This window comes from Lissotriton helveticus, chromosome 4_1 (genome assembly GCF_964261635.1).
Source record: "Lissotriton helveticus chromosome 4_1, aLisHel1.1, whole genome shotgun sequence".
Classification (NCBI taxonomy): Eukaryota; Metazoa; Chordata; class Amphibia; order Caudata; family Salamandridae; genus Lissotriton; species Lissotriton helveticus.
This window is the reverse complement of record NC_136063.1, coordinates 297,414,476-297,432,421: the sequence shown is the minus strand read 5'-3', so window position 1 is coordinate 297,432,421 and position 17,946 is coordinate 297,414,476. Positions and strand designations below refer to the sequence as shown.

Below are 17,946 nucleotides of genomic sequence, written 5' to 3'. Positions count from 1 at the left end.
TCAATTCCTGCCCCGGTACAGGACTGGCCGATTAAATGATAAAAAAATGCCCCTTGGGCTATCTTTTGGGTTGAAAGCAAGCGCTTGCCCAGAAGTAGAGGTTAAAAGGTTATGCTAGAAGTGAAAGGACACCCACCGGCTGGAAGGAATGGAAGCATACGTTTGTTTGGCACAAGAAGGTAAATTGGTACACCGGAAGTGCATGGTCACACGGAGGGCTGGAAGCAGCCGCTTGCCCGAAAATAGAAAGTAAAAAGGTACATTGGAATTGAATGGTCACTTAGTGGGCTGGAAGCAGACACTTGCCCAAAAGTAGAAGGTAAAAAGGTTAGATCAGAGGTAAAAGGTCACCTGACAGGGCTGGAAGCACATGATACGCTTGCCCTTGGCATGTGGGCCAAGGCAATTAAAGAGCACTAAATGTAGGGCACAGTGTTTATGAGTATGGTAAGGAACACTGAATGTAGGGCACAGTGCTCATGAGTATGTTAAGGAAGGCACAGGCTCAGTGAGTAAAGAAAATAAATCTCTTGTAAGTTGGAAATTGCCTAATAAACTGCAGCCTCAATTCTTCCAAAACGATTAACCGGTGTGGTCTGAGTTTGTGCGATCCGGGAGGACGACCAAGTGGGGAGATGCCTCCACTATGTTCAGCTAGGAGATCAATGTGCCTGTTGTGAAGTTTGTTTTGCACAGACAGGCTTGGAATGCTAGCACTGTGCACAAGAGCAACCTCTTATACCTATATCCCATGTGGTGGAAGTTGGTCAGTAGCCGCTTGCCCAAGCCTTTCTGCCGCACTGTCTACTGATGAGTGCTTCAGTAAAAGGTTTAAACCTTATATCTGTTTCACTTTGTCATATCAGAGGTGTCACAAGCTGTGAGCTCCGGTCTCAGGTGCCTTAACCAGTGCCAGACTCTTTCACCAAGCTTTCACCAAAGAGACAGATGAGCTTGATCTCTATAAGCAATTTATGATGTGATGAAAACAATGCTCCAACAAAAGAAATACCAAGTCAGATGGTTATCACTGGCCGACGGTGTTCCTAAAAATGGTGCACAACAGCAAACAGCTACATTGCCATAAATATCATGGAAAAGTGGCAGTCGACTTATAAAGGAAGACTAAAGAGGACTCCAGATCTGCTCACAAGGTTCACACAATTTAGGTCTGCATTTTGATCGAGTCTGGGGCTCGGGCATGTTGGTACATGGAAATGATGCTAGCTGGGTAAAGGCCACTGGCATAAGGAAACTTCAGAAGTTACAAGATTCAGGTGAGATGTTTAATAAGAGAAACCTGGAAACTGTGCAGACTGGAAAATGCATCATGGAAGCTGAAATATCTGCTAACTGGGATGCAAGAGCATGTGGAAGAATACTTAGTCCAATCCATAATCACTGTGACCATATGGAAAGTTGTAAAGTATGCTAACTTTGTTATAGAGGAATTTGTGAACAGGGGCAATAGTTAGACTTGTGACAATTGAGCCCAAGTTGGAGCTTTCTTGTACATTGCAAAATGAACCATTCCCAGCCCAATTCCACCCAATTTATTTGACAAGCACTACTATGCTGCTAAGCTTTGATTTCTTTGCAATTTCTTTCCATAAATAATTATTACCTTTTAACGAGTGCTCTTAAAAACATAAAAAGCATTCGCTATGCTAATTGTTCTTTCTGGCTTATCAATGAAAATTTATTTTGTTCATTGTTATTTTTAGACACTCCATAAGTCCTCGTACATGCACTCTTCACTGACCTTTGTACTCATGCATCCATTTATCGATACACTAACTCATTATTGCAATCACCCTCCGATGTAAAGATGACATCGAACTTTGGAGGAATTTCTTCCGTTTCCTGACAACTCAGCACCCATCGCAGTGCTGTGTATTGGGTGGGCATTCCCCTATTGAAATACTATTGCCATTGTGATAATCCGAGCTCCATACCTGGGGGTCGACTTGAAAACCTTGCTCTTAAAATTACACATCTAATAATATATTTGATAGAGTTGCCACACCAGAAAAGGCTCACATGTAGGAAACACTATTGCCTTTACAACTATGACATGATTGGAATTATCCAATGCCAGTGAATTTCTGCCCCGAAGAAGTCTATTGTTTGTTGGACCAAATGCGTTAGCTGGTTTTCTATGAACTTTTTATATGAAGCATTAATAAATTAAGAATACCACTGAACCATTCGAGAATTATTGTTATTATGAAACATTGATTTGTTAACACTATTCTTTCATTTGTATCTGGTGCATCTCTGTTCCTTGTATCTGTATGCATTTTTCCCCTAGTGTGGGAAGCACTTTGTGGGCAGAAAGTGCATACAGACCAGGGCAGACAGGATATAGAATATTATCTACTCGCTATTGAGACTAAAAGGGAAATTACGGTGCAAATGTTTGAGTTGTGCTCAGGTCCATTGCTCAGTTCTAAGTTTCACAAGTCATGTACCCAATGGGTTCTGAGCGGAGACTCATCTCCTGGATTGCTAAAGCCATACCAGATAAGACAGAAGTGAGAGCTAGACATCGGAAAGCCCCTGATCCCCCAAGGAAAGTGAATGGACACTCAAATACCCACGTAAGGTCTGCCGCAACGCTCAATTTCAGTACATACAGCTAAATATCCACTACAGAGCCTACTTGACACTGCCTAGACTCCACAAAATCTTCCCTGTGGCGTTGCTAGATTTCCCTAGATGCCGCACTTCTGCATGATTCGCTCAAGTACCACAAGTGGTCAGGATCTAAATGTCAAGTCAACAGCTGCATACTGGGACTCTATAGGTGTTAGAAGGCTGGGTGAGCAGCCAATTCCTTTATAGACTTGACGCTATTGTTGGACAGGCACGCAATTGTAATGAAATGGAAAGCCTCATCGCTGCTGGCAGCCTCAGTGGCAAGGCACGGTTCTCAACTGGGCTGCAACAGAGTCTGTGGCATTGCGCCTAGAGGAAATACGAGGATTCCAGAAACACCCCATTACAGCCGCCTTGGATGATCTGCATCTTGCATTCCAATGCAATGTCAGTAAGGACAAAAGTCCCCCGTAGCATGGCACTTACACAGCATACCACAGTTTTTTATGCACCTCTCAGCTAGCAATCCCCTTCAAACATTCCTGGACATATTAGACTTACTCGATCAGTTGGCCCCACCCTCAAGTGCACCACTCACGGACTCTGCTCCACCATACACATCCTATGCTTAGCACAGGAACAGGCTCACTGTTTGTGTTTTTACAATGTTTTGTGTTTCATGCAGTGTTACATTTTGTGGCTACTTTGTTGATGACTTCCTAGAAGTACTAATGGAAGGATGCTATGCTATTGGATTAATGTACTTAACATCTAGCATTTCTCTCAAGAATGTCCAATAATATATGGGGTTGAGCAGTGAATGTAAAGTGAGTGAAAGAACCCCCAATCCTACAGAGTTTACCCCCATGCTGGTAGTATCAGTGTATGGAAATAAAGAATGAATCTATTCTGATTCATGAGATGGACATTAAGCAAAGTGAAGCATGGAGAAAACTAACCAATTTCTGGGCAATATCGAGTGCTTCCCCATGTCTTCCAAGATGACACAAACATCTAGCCTGGCTCTCCTGTACATCTCTTCTCATGGCAAGATTATTCGAGGCCAACAGCATAATGCAGGTCGTGTACTCCTGGAGGGCTTTCTATAAAGAGAATGAAATACAATTTTAATTATAGCAGCAAACACAGTGAAAGCCACCACTCGACAACAGTATTAGGAAAAGGAAGGTTGTGGAAGGCATCATAGGTGAACCCTGCACAGGGTGGCAAAGGAGTATAGAGGCAATGCAGAAATTATTAGTAATATCCTCTTAGAACTAAACAAGGCAAATAAGAGAGAAGAAAAAAGAAAAAAAAGAAGGGAAAATAAGAAGGAGAATGAGAAGGAGGGATGTCCTGTCTGTGATAGGTGGTGATTGGAATGACGTGATGGATGGATCCTCGGATCGTTTTAGGCCTGCTGGCGAACAACTGGTAGCTGCCCCCACGAAGCTGAGAGATATGGTCGAAGGTATGGGATGGATGGATGCATGGCGCTGCCACCACCCACACAGCAGGGAATTCACTTACTTTTCGGCGGTCCATCGCTCCTTCTCGAGGCTGGACTATCTGTTTGTCCCGCGCGCCGTGATCGGAAGGGTGGCCTCGACCGCTATTCTGCCCAGGGGGCTCTCAGATCATTCCCCCGTCACGATAGATATTCTCCTTGACAGGCGGCGACAGCCGTTTCGGTGGCGCCTCTCTACCTGGCATCTGCAACGAGATGATTACCAGTCCCATATGCGTGAAGCCATAGCTCACTACTGGGAAGAGAATGTGGGACGGGGCTCGGATGCGGTGACCCTCTGGGAGGCCATGAAGCCAACGCTGAGGGGTGTCGACATAGCCTGGTGTGCGAGGGCCCGTAGGACTCGGAAGGAGGACCTGGAGAAGGCGGAGGATCGCGTCCGTACCCTGGAAGCGCGGTCTACGGAGACGGGGGCGGAGGAGGATGCGCGACGGCTCCTACAGGCGCAGAAAGATGCTGCTTCTCTATTGCTTGAGGAATCACGCCATATATGGCTGGCTACGCAGAGTAGAATCTACCAGTGGGGGGATAAATCCAGCTCTATGCTGTACAGGCTGTGCCAGGGCGCGTTCCAGGCTCAGACATTTCCGGCGTTGATGGATGAGGCCGGGACCCCTATCACAGACCCTGGGCTCATGGCTGCCAGCTTTGCGCAGTACTATGAGGCGCAATACGCCCCCAGAGACTCCCTTTTGGCGGCGGATGTAGACAAATTCCTGGCGGACCTCCCGCCGCGGGGGATCTCCGACGAGGAGCGTGAGGATCTAGAGCTCCCTCTGTCCTCAGAGGAACTGGGTAAGGCGTTGGGCGAGCTGAATGCCGGGAAGGCCCTTGGGCCGAACGGCTTCCCGTGCGAGTTCCTTCGGAAATACCACCTTCAGTTAGGGCCCCATTTCAAGAAGGCATTGGATGCTGCAAGGGAGCTGGGCCGGCTACCATCAGATTGGAGACATGCCGAGATAGTGGTGTTCTGCAAGCCGGGGAGACCGCCGGATAAACACGAGTCATACCGCCCTATTTCTCTTCTGAATATAGAGGCGAAGATCCTGGCGAAGGCGCTGGCCAATCGTCTCCTGCCTCTCATTGCCACTTTGGTCCATCCGGACCAGGCGGGTTTCATGCCCCATAGGGCCACTAGGCACAACATCAGGCGGGCTCAAGTGGCTCTGGAAATGATGAAGGCTACTGGCACCCAGGCGGCGCTCCTACTGGCTGACAGACAGAGCATTCGATTCGCTGAGCTGGACGTATCTACAGGCGCTTCTACCGCGCCTGAATCTTGGCCCTCACTTCCTCTCGTATATACGCCTGCTCTACACTGACCTAACGGCGTCCGTGCGGGTGGCGGGTGCGACTTCCGACGCCTTTCCCATCGGGCGGGGCACCCGACAAGGTTGCCCGCTCTCGCCCTACCTATTTGCCCTCGCAATGGAACCCCTCGCGGCTTGGGTGCGCATTGATGCACAGATGAAGGGGTTTGAGTGGGAAGCTGGGCCGTCGGACCGCATCGCGCTGTACGCGGACGACGTATTGTTTTTCATTACAGAGCTCGACAGATCGGGTCCCAGAATACTTGAGATTATGAGGGTGTTTGGTGAGGTGTCAGGGCTGCATCTCAATGTGAGGAAGTCAGTTTTGTGGACCCTGGGCAGTGGGGCAGATCCAGGTGCCTGGGCGTCGGCTCTACAAATAGCGACGGGAGGCCTTAAGTACCTAGGGGTGTTCCTGACTGACATCCCTGGGGTCTCGTGGGAGCGTAATGTTGTTCCGGTTTGGGACAGAGTCCGATCGGACATGAAGACGTGGTCCCGAATGCCCTTGAATCTTTACGGACGTTCGGCCATCTTTAAGATGGTCGCCCTCCCGCGCCTGCTTTACCAACTGCAGAACCACCCGTACCCTATCTCGCCGCAATGGTTTCGCCAAGTTAACTCGGCACTGGGCCGATTCCTGTGGGCTGGGGGGGCTGTGCGCGTGGCCCTTCGCACTTGCTTCCTGTCTACATACTGCGGTGGTCTGGCTTCTTCGGACATCCTCTCCTACTACCAAGCGTCCCATCTATTGATACTTAATGAATGGTGGTATGGGGACCGGAGTGACCCAGCGTATGCCCTGGAGCGGTACTTAATGGAACCCGACACCCTGCACACACTTCTCTACTCAGCTGGGAAACGGAGGAAGCTTCCGGTGGTCACGCAAACTGTCTTTCAGATCTGGCGTAGGGCACTTCATCGCATGGGGTGGTGGAATAGGCTGACTGGGGAGACCCCGCTGTGGCAGAATGGCCGCCTGCCGGCCTTGTCAACCCTGAGGGGCTTTCGGGGCTGGGACTCGATAGGAATCTCGGCGTTGGGACACGTTATGAGGGGCACGGCCCTTAAGTCCTTTCAGGAGTTGAGGGAAGAGTTTGAAATGCCGAACACCCAGTTCTTCAAATACCTGCAGTTTCGCCATGCTATTTCCCCTGCATTAGAGGGGTTGGACTCGCTACCGGAGTTCAGTCCCATTGAGGCTAAACTGTTCATGGGTGAACTGACTGAGAAGAAGGTCTCATGAATATACCAATCCCTAGTCACACACTGTGCGTCCTCATTGGATGGTCTGCGGTCCAAATGGGAGAGAGATGTGGGGGAGATAGATGAGGAAGGGTGGAGGGAGGCTCTTGCGGCCCCGAGAGAGGCTGCTGTCGCTGTGCGGCTGCGCTTCATCCAATTCAAATACCTTCACAGGGCTTACTACACAAGGGAGAGGCTGTGGCTGGCTGGACTGATTGCTTCTCCTGACTGCCTGCGGTGTGGTAGGGAAATGGGCACGTTTTTACATACCGTGTGGACGTGTGGAGCTATAGCCCGCTATTGGAAGCGTGTCTGGGACTGTCTGGATGAGGTCCTGGGCTGGCAGCTCCCGCGCACGTCGCAGCTGGGTCTGTTACATGTCCTGGAACAGGTGGGTGGCAACATCTATAAGAGACATCTCCTACTCTTGGGCCTTACAGTGGCTAAGCGGGATGTGGCCCGTGCCTGGAAGGATCCGGGGGCCCCCCCGATTGGGGTCTGGAAACGGGGCATGGACTACTGCATGGGACTGGAACGCCCCGTGTTTGAGGCCCGAGGCTGCCCTAGAAAGCATTATAAAATCTGGAAGAGGTGGGCAGAGTATAGGGGGCTGTGGCTGGTGCCGCCATCGCAGCAGGATACACACGTAGAACAATTGTCATGAGTACCGGGGCGGGAGTGAGAGTGCATAGCCATCTTAGTACAGCTTACGTTGTGTTAGATTCTGGTGACCATCGTGAACGGGGTGGGGGTGGGAACCGGGTGGAGGGATGTTTTGGGGTTGGAGGGGGGATCCGGGAGGTTAATGTCATTTGGTTCATCCGCTTACATATGTTGATTGCTGCAACTGTGATTCACGATAATCTGCTTACGGTCTCTCCAGTGTTTGGAGTACTGTGAATGTTTCCGCAATCCATGTTTGAAATGCCAATAAAGATGGTTTTGAAAAAAAAAGAATGAGAAGGAGGGACGCTTTATTCTGATCTCTGGAAACAGTGAGAAAAGGAATCCAAGACCAAAAAGAGAACAGTGTCCCAACCTAGAATGCTGTAAAATGTAAACAACTTGGCTTCTTTAGAGCATATCATTCATTTGGAAGGGGATAAGTATCACATCATAGCTTTAAATGGTAAAATCCTGACTGATTAAGACAATTTCAAAATCCTTGAAGCCTCAAACAGTAGACTCACGGTAGTGTTTTTGAGTTCTGTCTTTTACTCTCCAAATGATCATGATTTAAATTTCACTCATACGCAAATGTTACGCCAATGTCAAAAACTCAAAGCAAATGCACCCGCGGATATTGGCCAGATTGCATTTGTGACTCCTGATCTAAAGGGTAAAGGACAGATGACCAGGACTGACTTCACAAGACACCATGTCATGGATTCAGTGAGTTCAATTCCAGGACAGACTACTGGTACTTGGGATTCATATTCTTCCTGTAACGCTCACTCCTTTAAAAAACAATTTAGGGATCCAGAATATAAAAATAATAATCCACATTCGACAGGACTCTAAGACCAGTACAGGAAACTAGTGCTGTTTATGTCAGGTTAAAGATTGTGGCAACAAAGAGAAACAGCCTGGGTATCCACTATTCAATCAGTTGCCAGAAGGATTTTGAAGCTTGAATTCTAGAGAAGGGATGAAAAGATGTTCCTGAATGAGAGGTCCAAGGTTCTTTGAGTGAATATCACCAGTGTTCCTCAGTTACCAAGAAATTCCAACCACTGTTAGTTAGACCTCGACACAGGAGTAGATTTACTGTTCCTAGTTTTCTGGAATGTTACTGAATTAATTCATTATGTGCCAGTATCAGATGGTGAAAAGCCTTTGCTGTTTTTTATTGGCGATGCCTCTCTATACACCCGCTCCGTCCACAGACACGCCATCGAACTCTGGAACCTCCTCGACACCACAGCCCCTGACGTTGCCTTCCTCACGGAGACCTGGATGAACGCCTCTTCAGCACCCGACATCGCCATCTCCATCCCAGAGGGCTACAAGATCATCCGGAGGGACCGCACCGCCAACCAGATGGGAGGAGGCATCGCCATCATCCACAGGAACACCATCCGCATCACGACCAGCACCGACAACACCCTTACCACCGCCGAACACCTGCATTTCCAGATCCACACCGACCCGAAGACCACCCTCAGAGGCACCCTGATCTACCGGCCTCCGGGGCCACGCACCCAATTCAGCGAGGACATCGCCGACTTCGTCAGCCCGCATGCCCTCCCCTCCGCTGACTACATCCTCCTGGGGGACCTCAACTTTCACCTGGAGAACAACAACGACCGCAACACCAGCACCCTGCTCGACAACCTCGCCAATCTTGGACTCAAGCAGCTTGTGTCCACCCCCACCCACCTCGCCGGACACACACTCGACGCAGTCTTCTCATCCAGCACAGACATAGCCTTCAGCCACGCCACAGAGCTTCAATGGACGGACCACAGCTGTGTCCACTTCACCTTCAAAAGAACGACGACCCACCACCACCAGCAACAGGTTGCCCGCAGAAGCTGGAACAAGATCACAGCCGACCAGCTCGCCACCTCCTTGAGGCAGCACCCTCCTGCCAGCTCAGCAAACCCCAGCCAGGCCGCAGACAACCTCACGAAGTGGATCAGCAACTGCGCGGACGAACTCGCCCCACTGAGGACCCCGCCCAGCAGACCCGGCAGCAAGAAAGCCCCATGGTTCACCGACGAACTCAAGAGCTCCAAGAAGAACTGCAGAGCCCTCGAGAAAGTCTGGAGAAGGGAACCAACACCGGACAACAGGACCACCTTCAAGCTTGCCACCCGGAAGCACCACCAGCTGATCCGCGCCGCCAAGAAAACTGCATTCAAGGACCGGCTGGACAACAACGCACACAACTGCAAGGAACTCTTCAACATCGTAAAAGAGCTTTCCAACCCCAGCGCAGGAAACAACGACATCACCCCATCGCAAGACCTCTGCAACTCCCTCGCCTCATACTTCCACAACAAGATCGCGGACATACACAACAGCTTCAACAACCAACCAACGCACACCACGACCGAACCACCACCCCCCACCACCACCCTCCGCGCCTGGACTCCGATCAGCACCGAAGACACCGTCCGCACGATGAACTCCATCCACTCAGGATCTCCGACCGACCCCTGCCCCCACCACGTCTTCAACAAGGCCGACGCTGTCATCGCACCCCACCTGCGAGACATCATCAACACATCCTTCGACACCGCCACCTTCCCTGAGAGCTGGAAGCACGCCGAACTCAGCGCTCTACTCAAGAAACCCACAGCGGACCCCACCGAACTCAAGAATTACCGCCCCATCTCGCTCCTCCCGTTTCCAGCCAAAGTCATCGAGAAGACCGTCAACAAGCAGCTGGCCGCCTTCCTTGAGACGAATGGATCCCTCGACCCCTCACAGTCTGGCTTCCGAGCCAACCACAGCACCGAGACCGCCCTCATCGCCGCCACCGATGACATCCGAGCCCTGATGGACAACGGAGAAACAGCGGCCCTCATCCTCCTAGACCTCTCCGCGGCATTCGACACTGTCTGCCACCGCACCCTAGTACAGCGCCTCAGCAACGTCGGAATCCAGGAGAAGGCGCTGGAATGGATCATCTCCTTCCTCGACGGAAGAACACAGAGAGTCCGCCTACCACCGTACAAGTCAGAGGCCACCGAAGTCATCTGCGGCGTCCCTCAAGGATCCTTGCTGAGCCCCACCCTCTTCAACGTCTACATGAGCCCCCTCGCGGCCATCGCACGCCAACACAACCTCAACATAATCTCCTACGCCGACGACACCCAGCTGATCCTCACCCTGACCAACGACCCCGCCGCCGCCAGAGCCAATCTGCACGAAGGGATGAAAGAGGTAGCCGAGTGGATGATGACCAGCCGCCTGAAACTGAACTCAGACAAGACGGAGGTCCTCATCCTAGGCTCTTCGCCCTCCGCCTGGGACGACTCCTGGTGGCCCCCCGCCCTGGGCACCGCACCCAAACCAACGGACCACGCACGCAACCTGGGCTTCATCCTGGACTCCTCCCTCTCCATGACCAGGCAAGTCAACGCCGTCTCCTCGGCATGCTTCAACATCCTGCGCATGCTACGGAAGATCTTCTGGTGGATCCCCATGGAGACCAGGAAGACTGTCACCCAGGCCCTCGTCACCAGCCGACTGGACTACGGCAACGCCCTCTACGCCGGAACCACCGCCAAGCTCCAGAAGAGACTTCAGCGGATCCAGAACGCCTCAGCCAGACTCATCCTCGACATCCCACGTAGCAGCCACATCTCCGGGCACCTGAGAGACCTGCACTGGCTCCCCGTCAACAAAAGAATCACCTTCCGTCTCCTCACCCACGCACACAAAGCCCTACACGATCAAGGCCCGAGCTACCTCAACAACCGGATCAACTTCTACGCTCCCAAACGCCACCTCCGATCAGCCAGCCACGCCCTCGCCGCCGTCCCACGCATCCGTAGAGCGACAACAGGAGGAAGGTCCTTCTCCTACCTGGCCGCCAAGACCTGGAACTCCCTCCCGACCGACCTGCGTCTGACCCAAGACCACCTCTCCTTCAGGAAGAAGCTCAAGACCTGGCTGTTCGAGCAGTAACGGCACCCCCCCCCCCCTAAGCGCCTTGAGACCCTACGGGTAAGTAGTGCGCTATACAAATGTCTTTGATTGATTGATTGATCTATGAAACTTGAGAAAAAGGCAAGATTATGACTTCAGACTACATCTAAAGAATGCATACATTTACCAAGTGATGCTCTTTTAACACATCTCTCCACAAGCTTCTGTTTAGATTTGTGTCCAATACTTCTTATTTTAGTAAGTATTTTATGGTCTCCATATTGCATGTTAGTACGAAACATTCTAAGTTGCATTTTATTTAGTTCCTGTGTATTCCTCTACCCAAGACAGCCTTAAACTGATTCCAGCAGTGAAGGAAATAGCAGGGTCACAGTACAATTGGTGAATTTTATGTTTTGCTTTAGGTGGCACTAATCTTGGGACACAAAAGCTAAATGTTCAGTATACAATGCAAGTGTTATCAAGTTTGAAGAATGGAATCAAGTCTTCCACGTACTTTTTGATTGGCAATTCTTTGCTGCTTTTATTATTATCACCTTTTGGTGCTTAAATGGAGAGAAATGGGTGCTATTCCAGGAGAACTATAAGGTTTAGGTGGGAAATGTGAATTCATCGTTGACTATTCTGGTATTACTGCATAGTATCACGGTAGGTGCATTTACTTCAACAATTTGACTCAATCTTACCAATCAATGAGTATAGGTTCATAGGTGTGGGGGTGGGAGTAATGGAACAATATCCTAGCTTTGTCAGAATAGGATAGAGAGGTCAGGTCTATCTCACTGTACAACAGAAATTTGAACAAGAGCCAAGAGAGTTATCAAGTAAAAAAAGAACTACATAGCTTAATGAATCCCAAGACTATGATTTTCAAATCCCCAAAGATAGGAACTATCTGGGCCCCTATTTTTAAGAAAGGGGGACCGAAATGTTGCATGTAAAAGCTCTTGATAATGGATGCACATGAAATGATAAAAAAAGAAACCCGGTGAAACCGGCTTCGATATCCATTTTCATGGATCTAGTCTGTTCATAATTTTCACCATTAATACAATAACCAGGCTGACTAAATCAGCCTGCTGAAAGCTTTTTATGATGAAAAACATCTGCTATTGTTTTCTTTACCCTCTGGTTTTGTCTGCGACTTCTACTTTAGATTGTTCTTGGTAGGTATTCTGCCAAATACTCCATGCGTATTACTCCTGTTTTTTAGTTTTTGTTTTTTGGATGATTCTAAACCCCATGCCCTTCTTTTGGGGTATTACTCCCATTTCGGTACCTCCTGTTCAACATCTTCCTCCACCTACTGGAAGGCCCATCCTATTGAATGTTTTGCATTCCTACCCAGTCTTTCACTGTAACTTATTTCCCTGTGCTTGAACTTCCCTTATATTTGTCAAAGACAGAAAGGTGAGAAAGTCTGTCTTTTAGATTGCCCAAGGAAAGTGGTACGCTACCCAGCAAAGAATAATATATGTGAAAGGTGTCAAGTATCTCTTTTCGATGGACAAAGGTAGGAATAAAACCTCACAAAGTGGAACAAAAATCTCCTTTTGCAATTTTGTTATTTCTGATTGTAGATGAAAACAGTGTTGGCAAAAACAGCAAACCATTCAAAATTCTCCTAACATGAAATGAGAAAAAAACCCGGTTATCCAGAAGGAAAATGATCCGACCCGCTAAAAGCAAAAATCAGAAACAAAAATAGTAGCAAGTAATGAAGGCAGCGATGAAGTGCCAGGGAATTTAATGCAGTGCAACATAGCTTCCTGTACATATATTGTTCAAACAGGAACGGACATCATAGTTAAAAACTTTGCAACATTTTGGAGTGGAAAACTCAGACATTCTCCAAAGGACAGATCACCATAATGACAGAGTTTGTTTCCACACCTTTCCAGATCATGGAGCTTGTATATGAAGAAGTCTAATTTTGACATAATGCATGCCCAACCTTTGAGCTCCAAGCGGCTCACGGAAATCCCATACATGTCACAACAAGTGAGGAAGCGCCAAAAACTCGTGTCACAGGACACCCCGTTCAGACTGAGCGCAATGCCAGATAACGGAGTGATGGAGATCATATAGAACGCTGCTTCTCTGTCGGAACCCATGCAATAAAGTAGGGGGAAACCTTAATAACCCTATAAGAACTTGCGCTTGCATGCTTCACAAAGACAATTCAAGTTCCAATAGTGAGCAGCGCCACTATTGTTGAGCCTATCCGGAGGTAAATTTGGTTACACCCAGGAGAGATTAGCTTTTTGTTACCTTCTGACCTCAGGCAGTCTCTGGTCAGCTCTTGGTAGTCCTCTGCAACGATCCCAATACAAATGTAACAGCATCCCAAACCTCAATCCCCCTTTTAAAAGTTGGCAAAAGACATTCTTCGCTCAGGTTGCACTCGAGGTAGACACATTATTATTGCCTTAGGAGCCAAAGGAAAATGGGTGTTGGGCGGGAGAGGGTGCAGGGTAGACCACAGGAGATGCCAAATACAGACAAGGAGGACTGTCTTTTGAAGGGCCATTAGAAGACTCAAAGAGGGACTCTCTTTCCCCACTGTTATATTCACAAACTAGCTTGGGGCTCACCCAGTGGCAGAGACAGGAACCAAATTGACTACATGGTGATGAGCAGCACCTGGAGACGCTCAATGCAAGATGAATGAGGAGGGGAGTGGATGTCGGCAGTGATCACCATCTGCTGACCGCTCTTGTGAGGCCAAAGCTCAGAAATACATCAAAACATCAGGATGACACTACTTAGATGTGGCAAAATTACAGGACTGACCACCGGCCAGTCAGTAACCCGATAGTTCTTACAAGCTTCAAATATTAAAACGCAAAAACAAAAGGGTGATGAATCGAATGCTTGAATTAATCTTAGTCACTGGCTCCCATCAGGTTGTCCCATGCTCACTGTGTCACTCGAACCGGGCTGTACCCTTTTGATGGACCCATAACTAGGGTGAAATCAAACATGGGTTGCTTGTGGTACAGCTCAGGGAGGACCTGGCTTGGCAGTACAGGCTCTATTGTTTCCATGAGGACTGATTTGCATATGGCTGTGCCCAAACTGAGGTGGCATGGTGAGCAAAAGAACAATGGGTTGTAGTGCTACCACGAGCAATTGGATTGCTAGTGGTTAATCTTATTGAAAGTAGCCTCCCATCACCATTTGTGTGTTTCATTAACCACCCTAAGTGGCATGGGTATGCCCATCTGTGGGTGCCATGCTCACTGTTTCACTAGAACCAATGTGTACTTGGCTGATGAGACCATAACTAGGTCAAAACTGGTCGTTGGCTGCTTATGTTTCAGTTCAGGGAGAACCTGGATTTTGCAGTTCAGGCTGGACCGTTTCCATGAGCAACAGGGTCAAGACTGATTTGTACATGGCTGGGTCCACACGAAGGTGGCATGGTGAGCAAAAGAACGATGGGTTGGAGTTCTATAATGAGAGAATGCCAGTGATTATACTTATTGCAAGCAGCTCCCATCACCAAATATGGAAACAGCTTAAACTATATTTATTTTATTTATTTTGCGGTATTTGTAGAGCGCGGCACTCATCCCGAGGGATATCAAGGCGCTTATACCAGGGCAGAAACTACTGGGGACTAACACTAGCGGAACATATAGGAATTTGGGAAAAGGTGAGTTTTTAATTTTTTCCGGAACAGGATGTAGTCGGAGGTGTGTCTTAAGTCTGGGGGAAGCTCATTCCACTTCTTTGCCGCTAGGTGGGAGAATGAGCGACCACCTGTCCTTGCTTTATAAATACGTTTAGTCCTGGCCAGGGCAGACTGGAGTGAACGAAGGTTCCTTGTGGGGACGTAAAATTCAATCTTCCCTTGAAGAATAGTGGGGCCAGTCTTATTTAGGACCCTATGGGCATGGCAGCGCAGTTTGAAGACCGCCCTCTGGCGCATTGGCAACCAGTGCAGTTTCTTCAGGCATTCCGAGGCCGATTCAAAACTGCCCTTATTACAGATGAGTTTAGCCGCTGAGTTCTGCAATACCTGTAGGCGTGAAAACAAGTACTCATTCATACCTACAAATAGCGCGTTGCCATAATCAAGGTGACTAACCAATAAGGCTTGAGTAACTGAACGTCTACAGTCCAGGGGTATCCAGGGAAATAGTCTGGCAAGAAGCTTCAGGATGGCGAAGCCTTTGCCGCAGAGGGATCGCACATGATCTTTCATGGACAGGACGTCATCCATAATGACGCCCAAATTCCTTGCGTGTGGTTTAGGGGTGGGGGCCATACCAAGCAGAGGTGGCCACCACGAATCATCCCACACCCGTTTGGCGCCACCAAACAGCAGGATCTCGGATTTTCCGGCGTTTAACTTCAGGTAATGTGAATGCATCCACTGGGCCATTTCCGAGAGACAGTCATGTAATTTAGATTTAATAATGTCGGGTCTCTCGTCCAAAGCCACCATCAGTTGCGTGTCATCCGCATAGGAGCAAATGCCGATGCCCCACTTCCTTCCAATGTCGGCCAAAGATGACATATAGACATTGAAAAGGGTGGGGCTTAATGAGGCTCCCTGGGGGACTCCACAACCGATGGGGCTAGGTTTGGAATGGACCTGTCCCATATGTACTGCCTGGGTGCGATTGCTCAGAAAAGAGTGCAACCAACTTAGAGCAGTGGATTGGACTCCTTTACTATGAAGGATGTTCAACAAGCAGTTATGGGATACCGTGTCAAACGCCGCTGACAGGTCGAGAAGTATCAGTGCCACTGCCCCGCCTTGGTCAGTGGTGCATCTGATACTATCCGACACTGCCAGCAACGTTGCTTCCGTGCTATTGTTGACTCTGAAACCCGTCTGAGAAGGGTCCAGAAGGAGGTTTGTTTCCAGATATCTCGTCAGCTGTCCATTGACCAGTTTCTCCAAGACTTTGGAGAGGTAAGGAAGCTGAGAAATAGGGCGGTAGTTCTCGGGATTCAGAATGTCTGATCCAGCTTTTTTTTAAGAGCGGAATCACGGAGGCATGCTTCCAGACGTCCGGGAAGGTAGCGGTTCTTAATGATTTATTAAAAAGCTGAGTAATCAGGGGACAGATCGTGGGAGCAATTTTAGAAAACACAAAATGGGGACAGGGGTCCGACGGGGAACTGGATTTAACTGTTTTCATAGCTATTAGAACCTCGTCCGGTGTGAATGGCTCAAGCCAGCTAGGGTGGGTGTAGTACCCGAGTCTTGCGGGCCAGTCACGGCAGTTGCTGTGATTGCAGTATTAGGAGGTCTGTCTGTGTTGTTATGGGAGTGTTGGGGAGTGAAGGTGGAGTACATTTCCTTAATTTTCTCAGTGAAAAAAGTGCTGATTCGTTCACATGCCTCGACCGAGGGGGTAAGTGTTTGGGAAATGCTAGATGGTATACTGAGCTCCTTCACTATTTTAAAGAGCTTGAAGGTATTGAAGGTAGACCTATGGTTCCATGTTTCAGCGCCAGTGTGGAACAATGCAGGGTTATAAATCGGGGGGCTTTGGGTTAAATGGCTGGAGTGGAATCAAAGTGCCATCCAGACAATCGACAGATACCCATGGGGGCCACTTTTAAGTCATTCCCTGATCGAAGTTTGGTATACGGCCTAGTGCAATCACAAAACTGGAAGTATCTCCACATGTGCCACTGCATTAGAGACAAAATGGATGGGGGCCCGTTACTTATCCTGACCTCATCGTTCTGCAAGTATGAATTAATGAAATAATTTATTGCATAATTACTTAAAATGATTGCAAAATTGTGATACAGTGTCAAAGTTAATATTCAAAAACATGTCTCACACATTTGTTATTCATGTATCAAATCCTATATCAAAAATAACATTTAAAACAGGTCTCGAACCTTTCGTGAAATGGCGTTTGCCCTAAAAAATGAGTGGGTTAAAATTGTGGATAAAAAATTGTCCTGGTCCTTTATATGATCATTGACTGTAAGCGAAAGAGTCAACATAATGTGTTACAGTTTTCATGGGCCCCTCATGGTTCTGTTTCTGGAAGGGGGAGGTGGGTAGGAGCCTCAATGTTTGCACTCTTCTAAGCCAACAGGATTCCACGCAGTTCTGGCCGCACAGTTTGCGTCTGTATTGTCTTCTATTAAATCCCTTTGAGAGCACTGTGCGGGACTGGAGCAAGGCAACTGAATCAATGTATTTTCTGATACCATGCCCTAGAAACATTGGTTTTAACAATTTACTGCGGTGTAGGAGTAGAGCAGGGCAGCACATATTAGATGTGCCAACAATACTGCCCTATAGTTGCACAGCCTGCATCTGGTTATGTTACTCAGGGATTTCCAGCCATCTGGTGTTTAGTGGGATCCACTTGAAAATCTTGTGTAGCATTCACACGATGGGGAACCATGACGAGGAGACAGAGTTGATCTGTCTGCTCATGGAGAGGTTGGTGTCCAGGATGATTCCAATGTTCTTGGCATGGTCTGCAGGTGTGGGTGGGGGGCCAAGTTGGAAGAGGAGAAGACTCCATCACAAGAACAGCTCTTCACCAAACCCCAGAAGGCAAACGGAAAAAAGGCAGGCCAAAGAACATCCTGAGGAGGTGAACTGTGGAAATAGAAATGAATACACTGAACCACAGCTAGTACAGAAATTTGCCCAAG

At 48.6% G+C, this 17,946-nt stretch overlaps 1 protein-coding gene across 1 annotated transcript in view; it reads right to left on the bottom strand.

Annotated features, from left to right (window-relative positions):
* C4_1H8orf76 (chromosome 4_1 C8orf76 homolog) overlaps positions 1-17,946 on the bottom strand; it is a 179,496-nt gene that overhangs the window by 90,526 nt on the left and 71,024 nt on the right. The window contains exon 3 of the mRNA XM_078686821.1: positions 3,558-3,701. Within this exon, the coding sequence (XP_078542947.1) occupies positions 3,558-3,701 (144 nt within the window). The remainder of the gene's footprint in view (positions 1-3,557; positions 3,702-17,946) is intronic.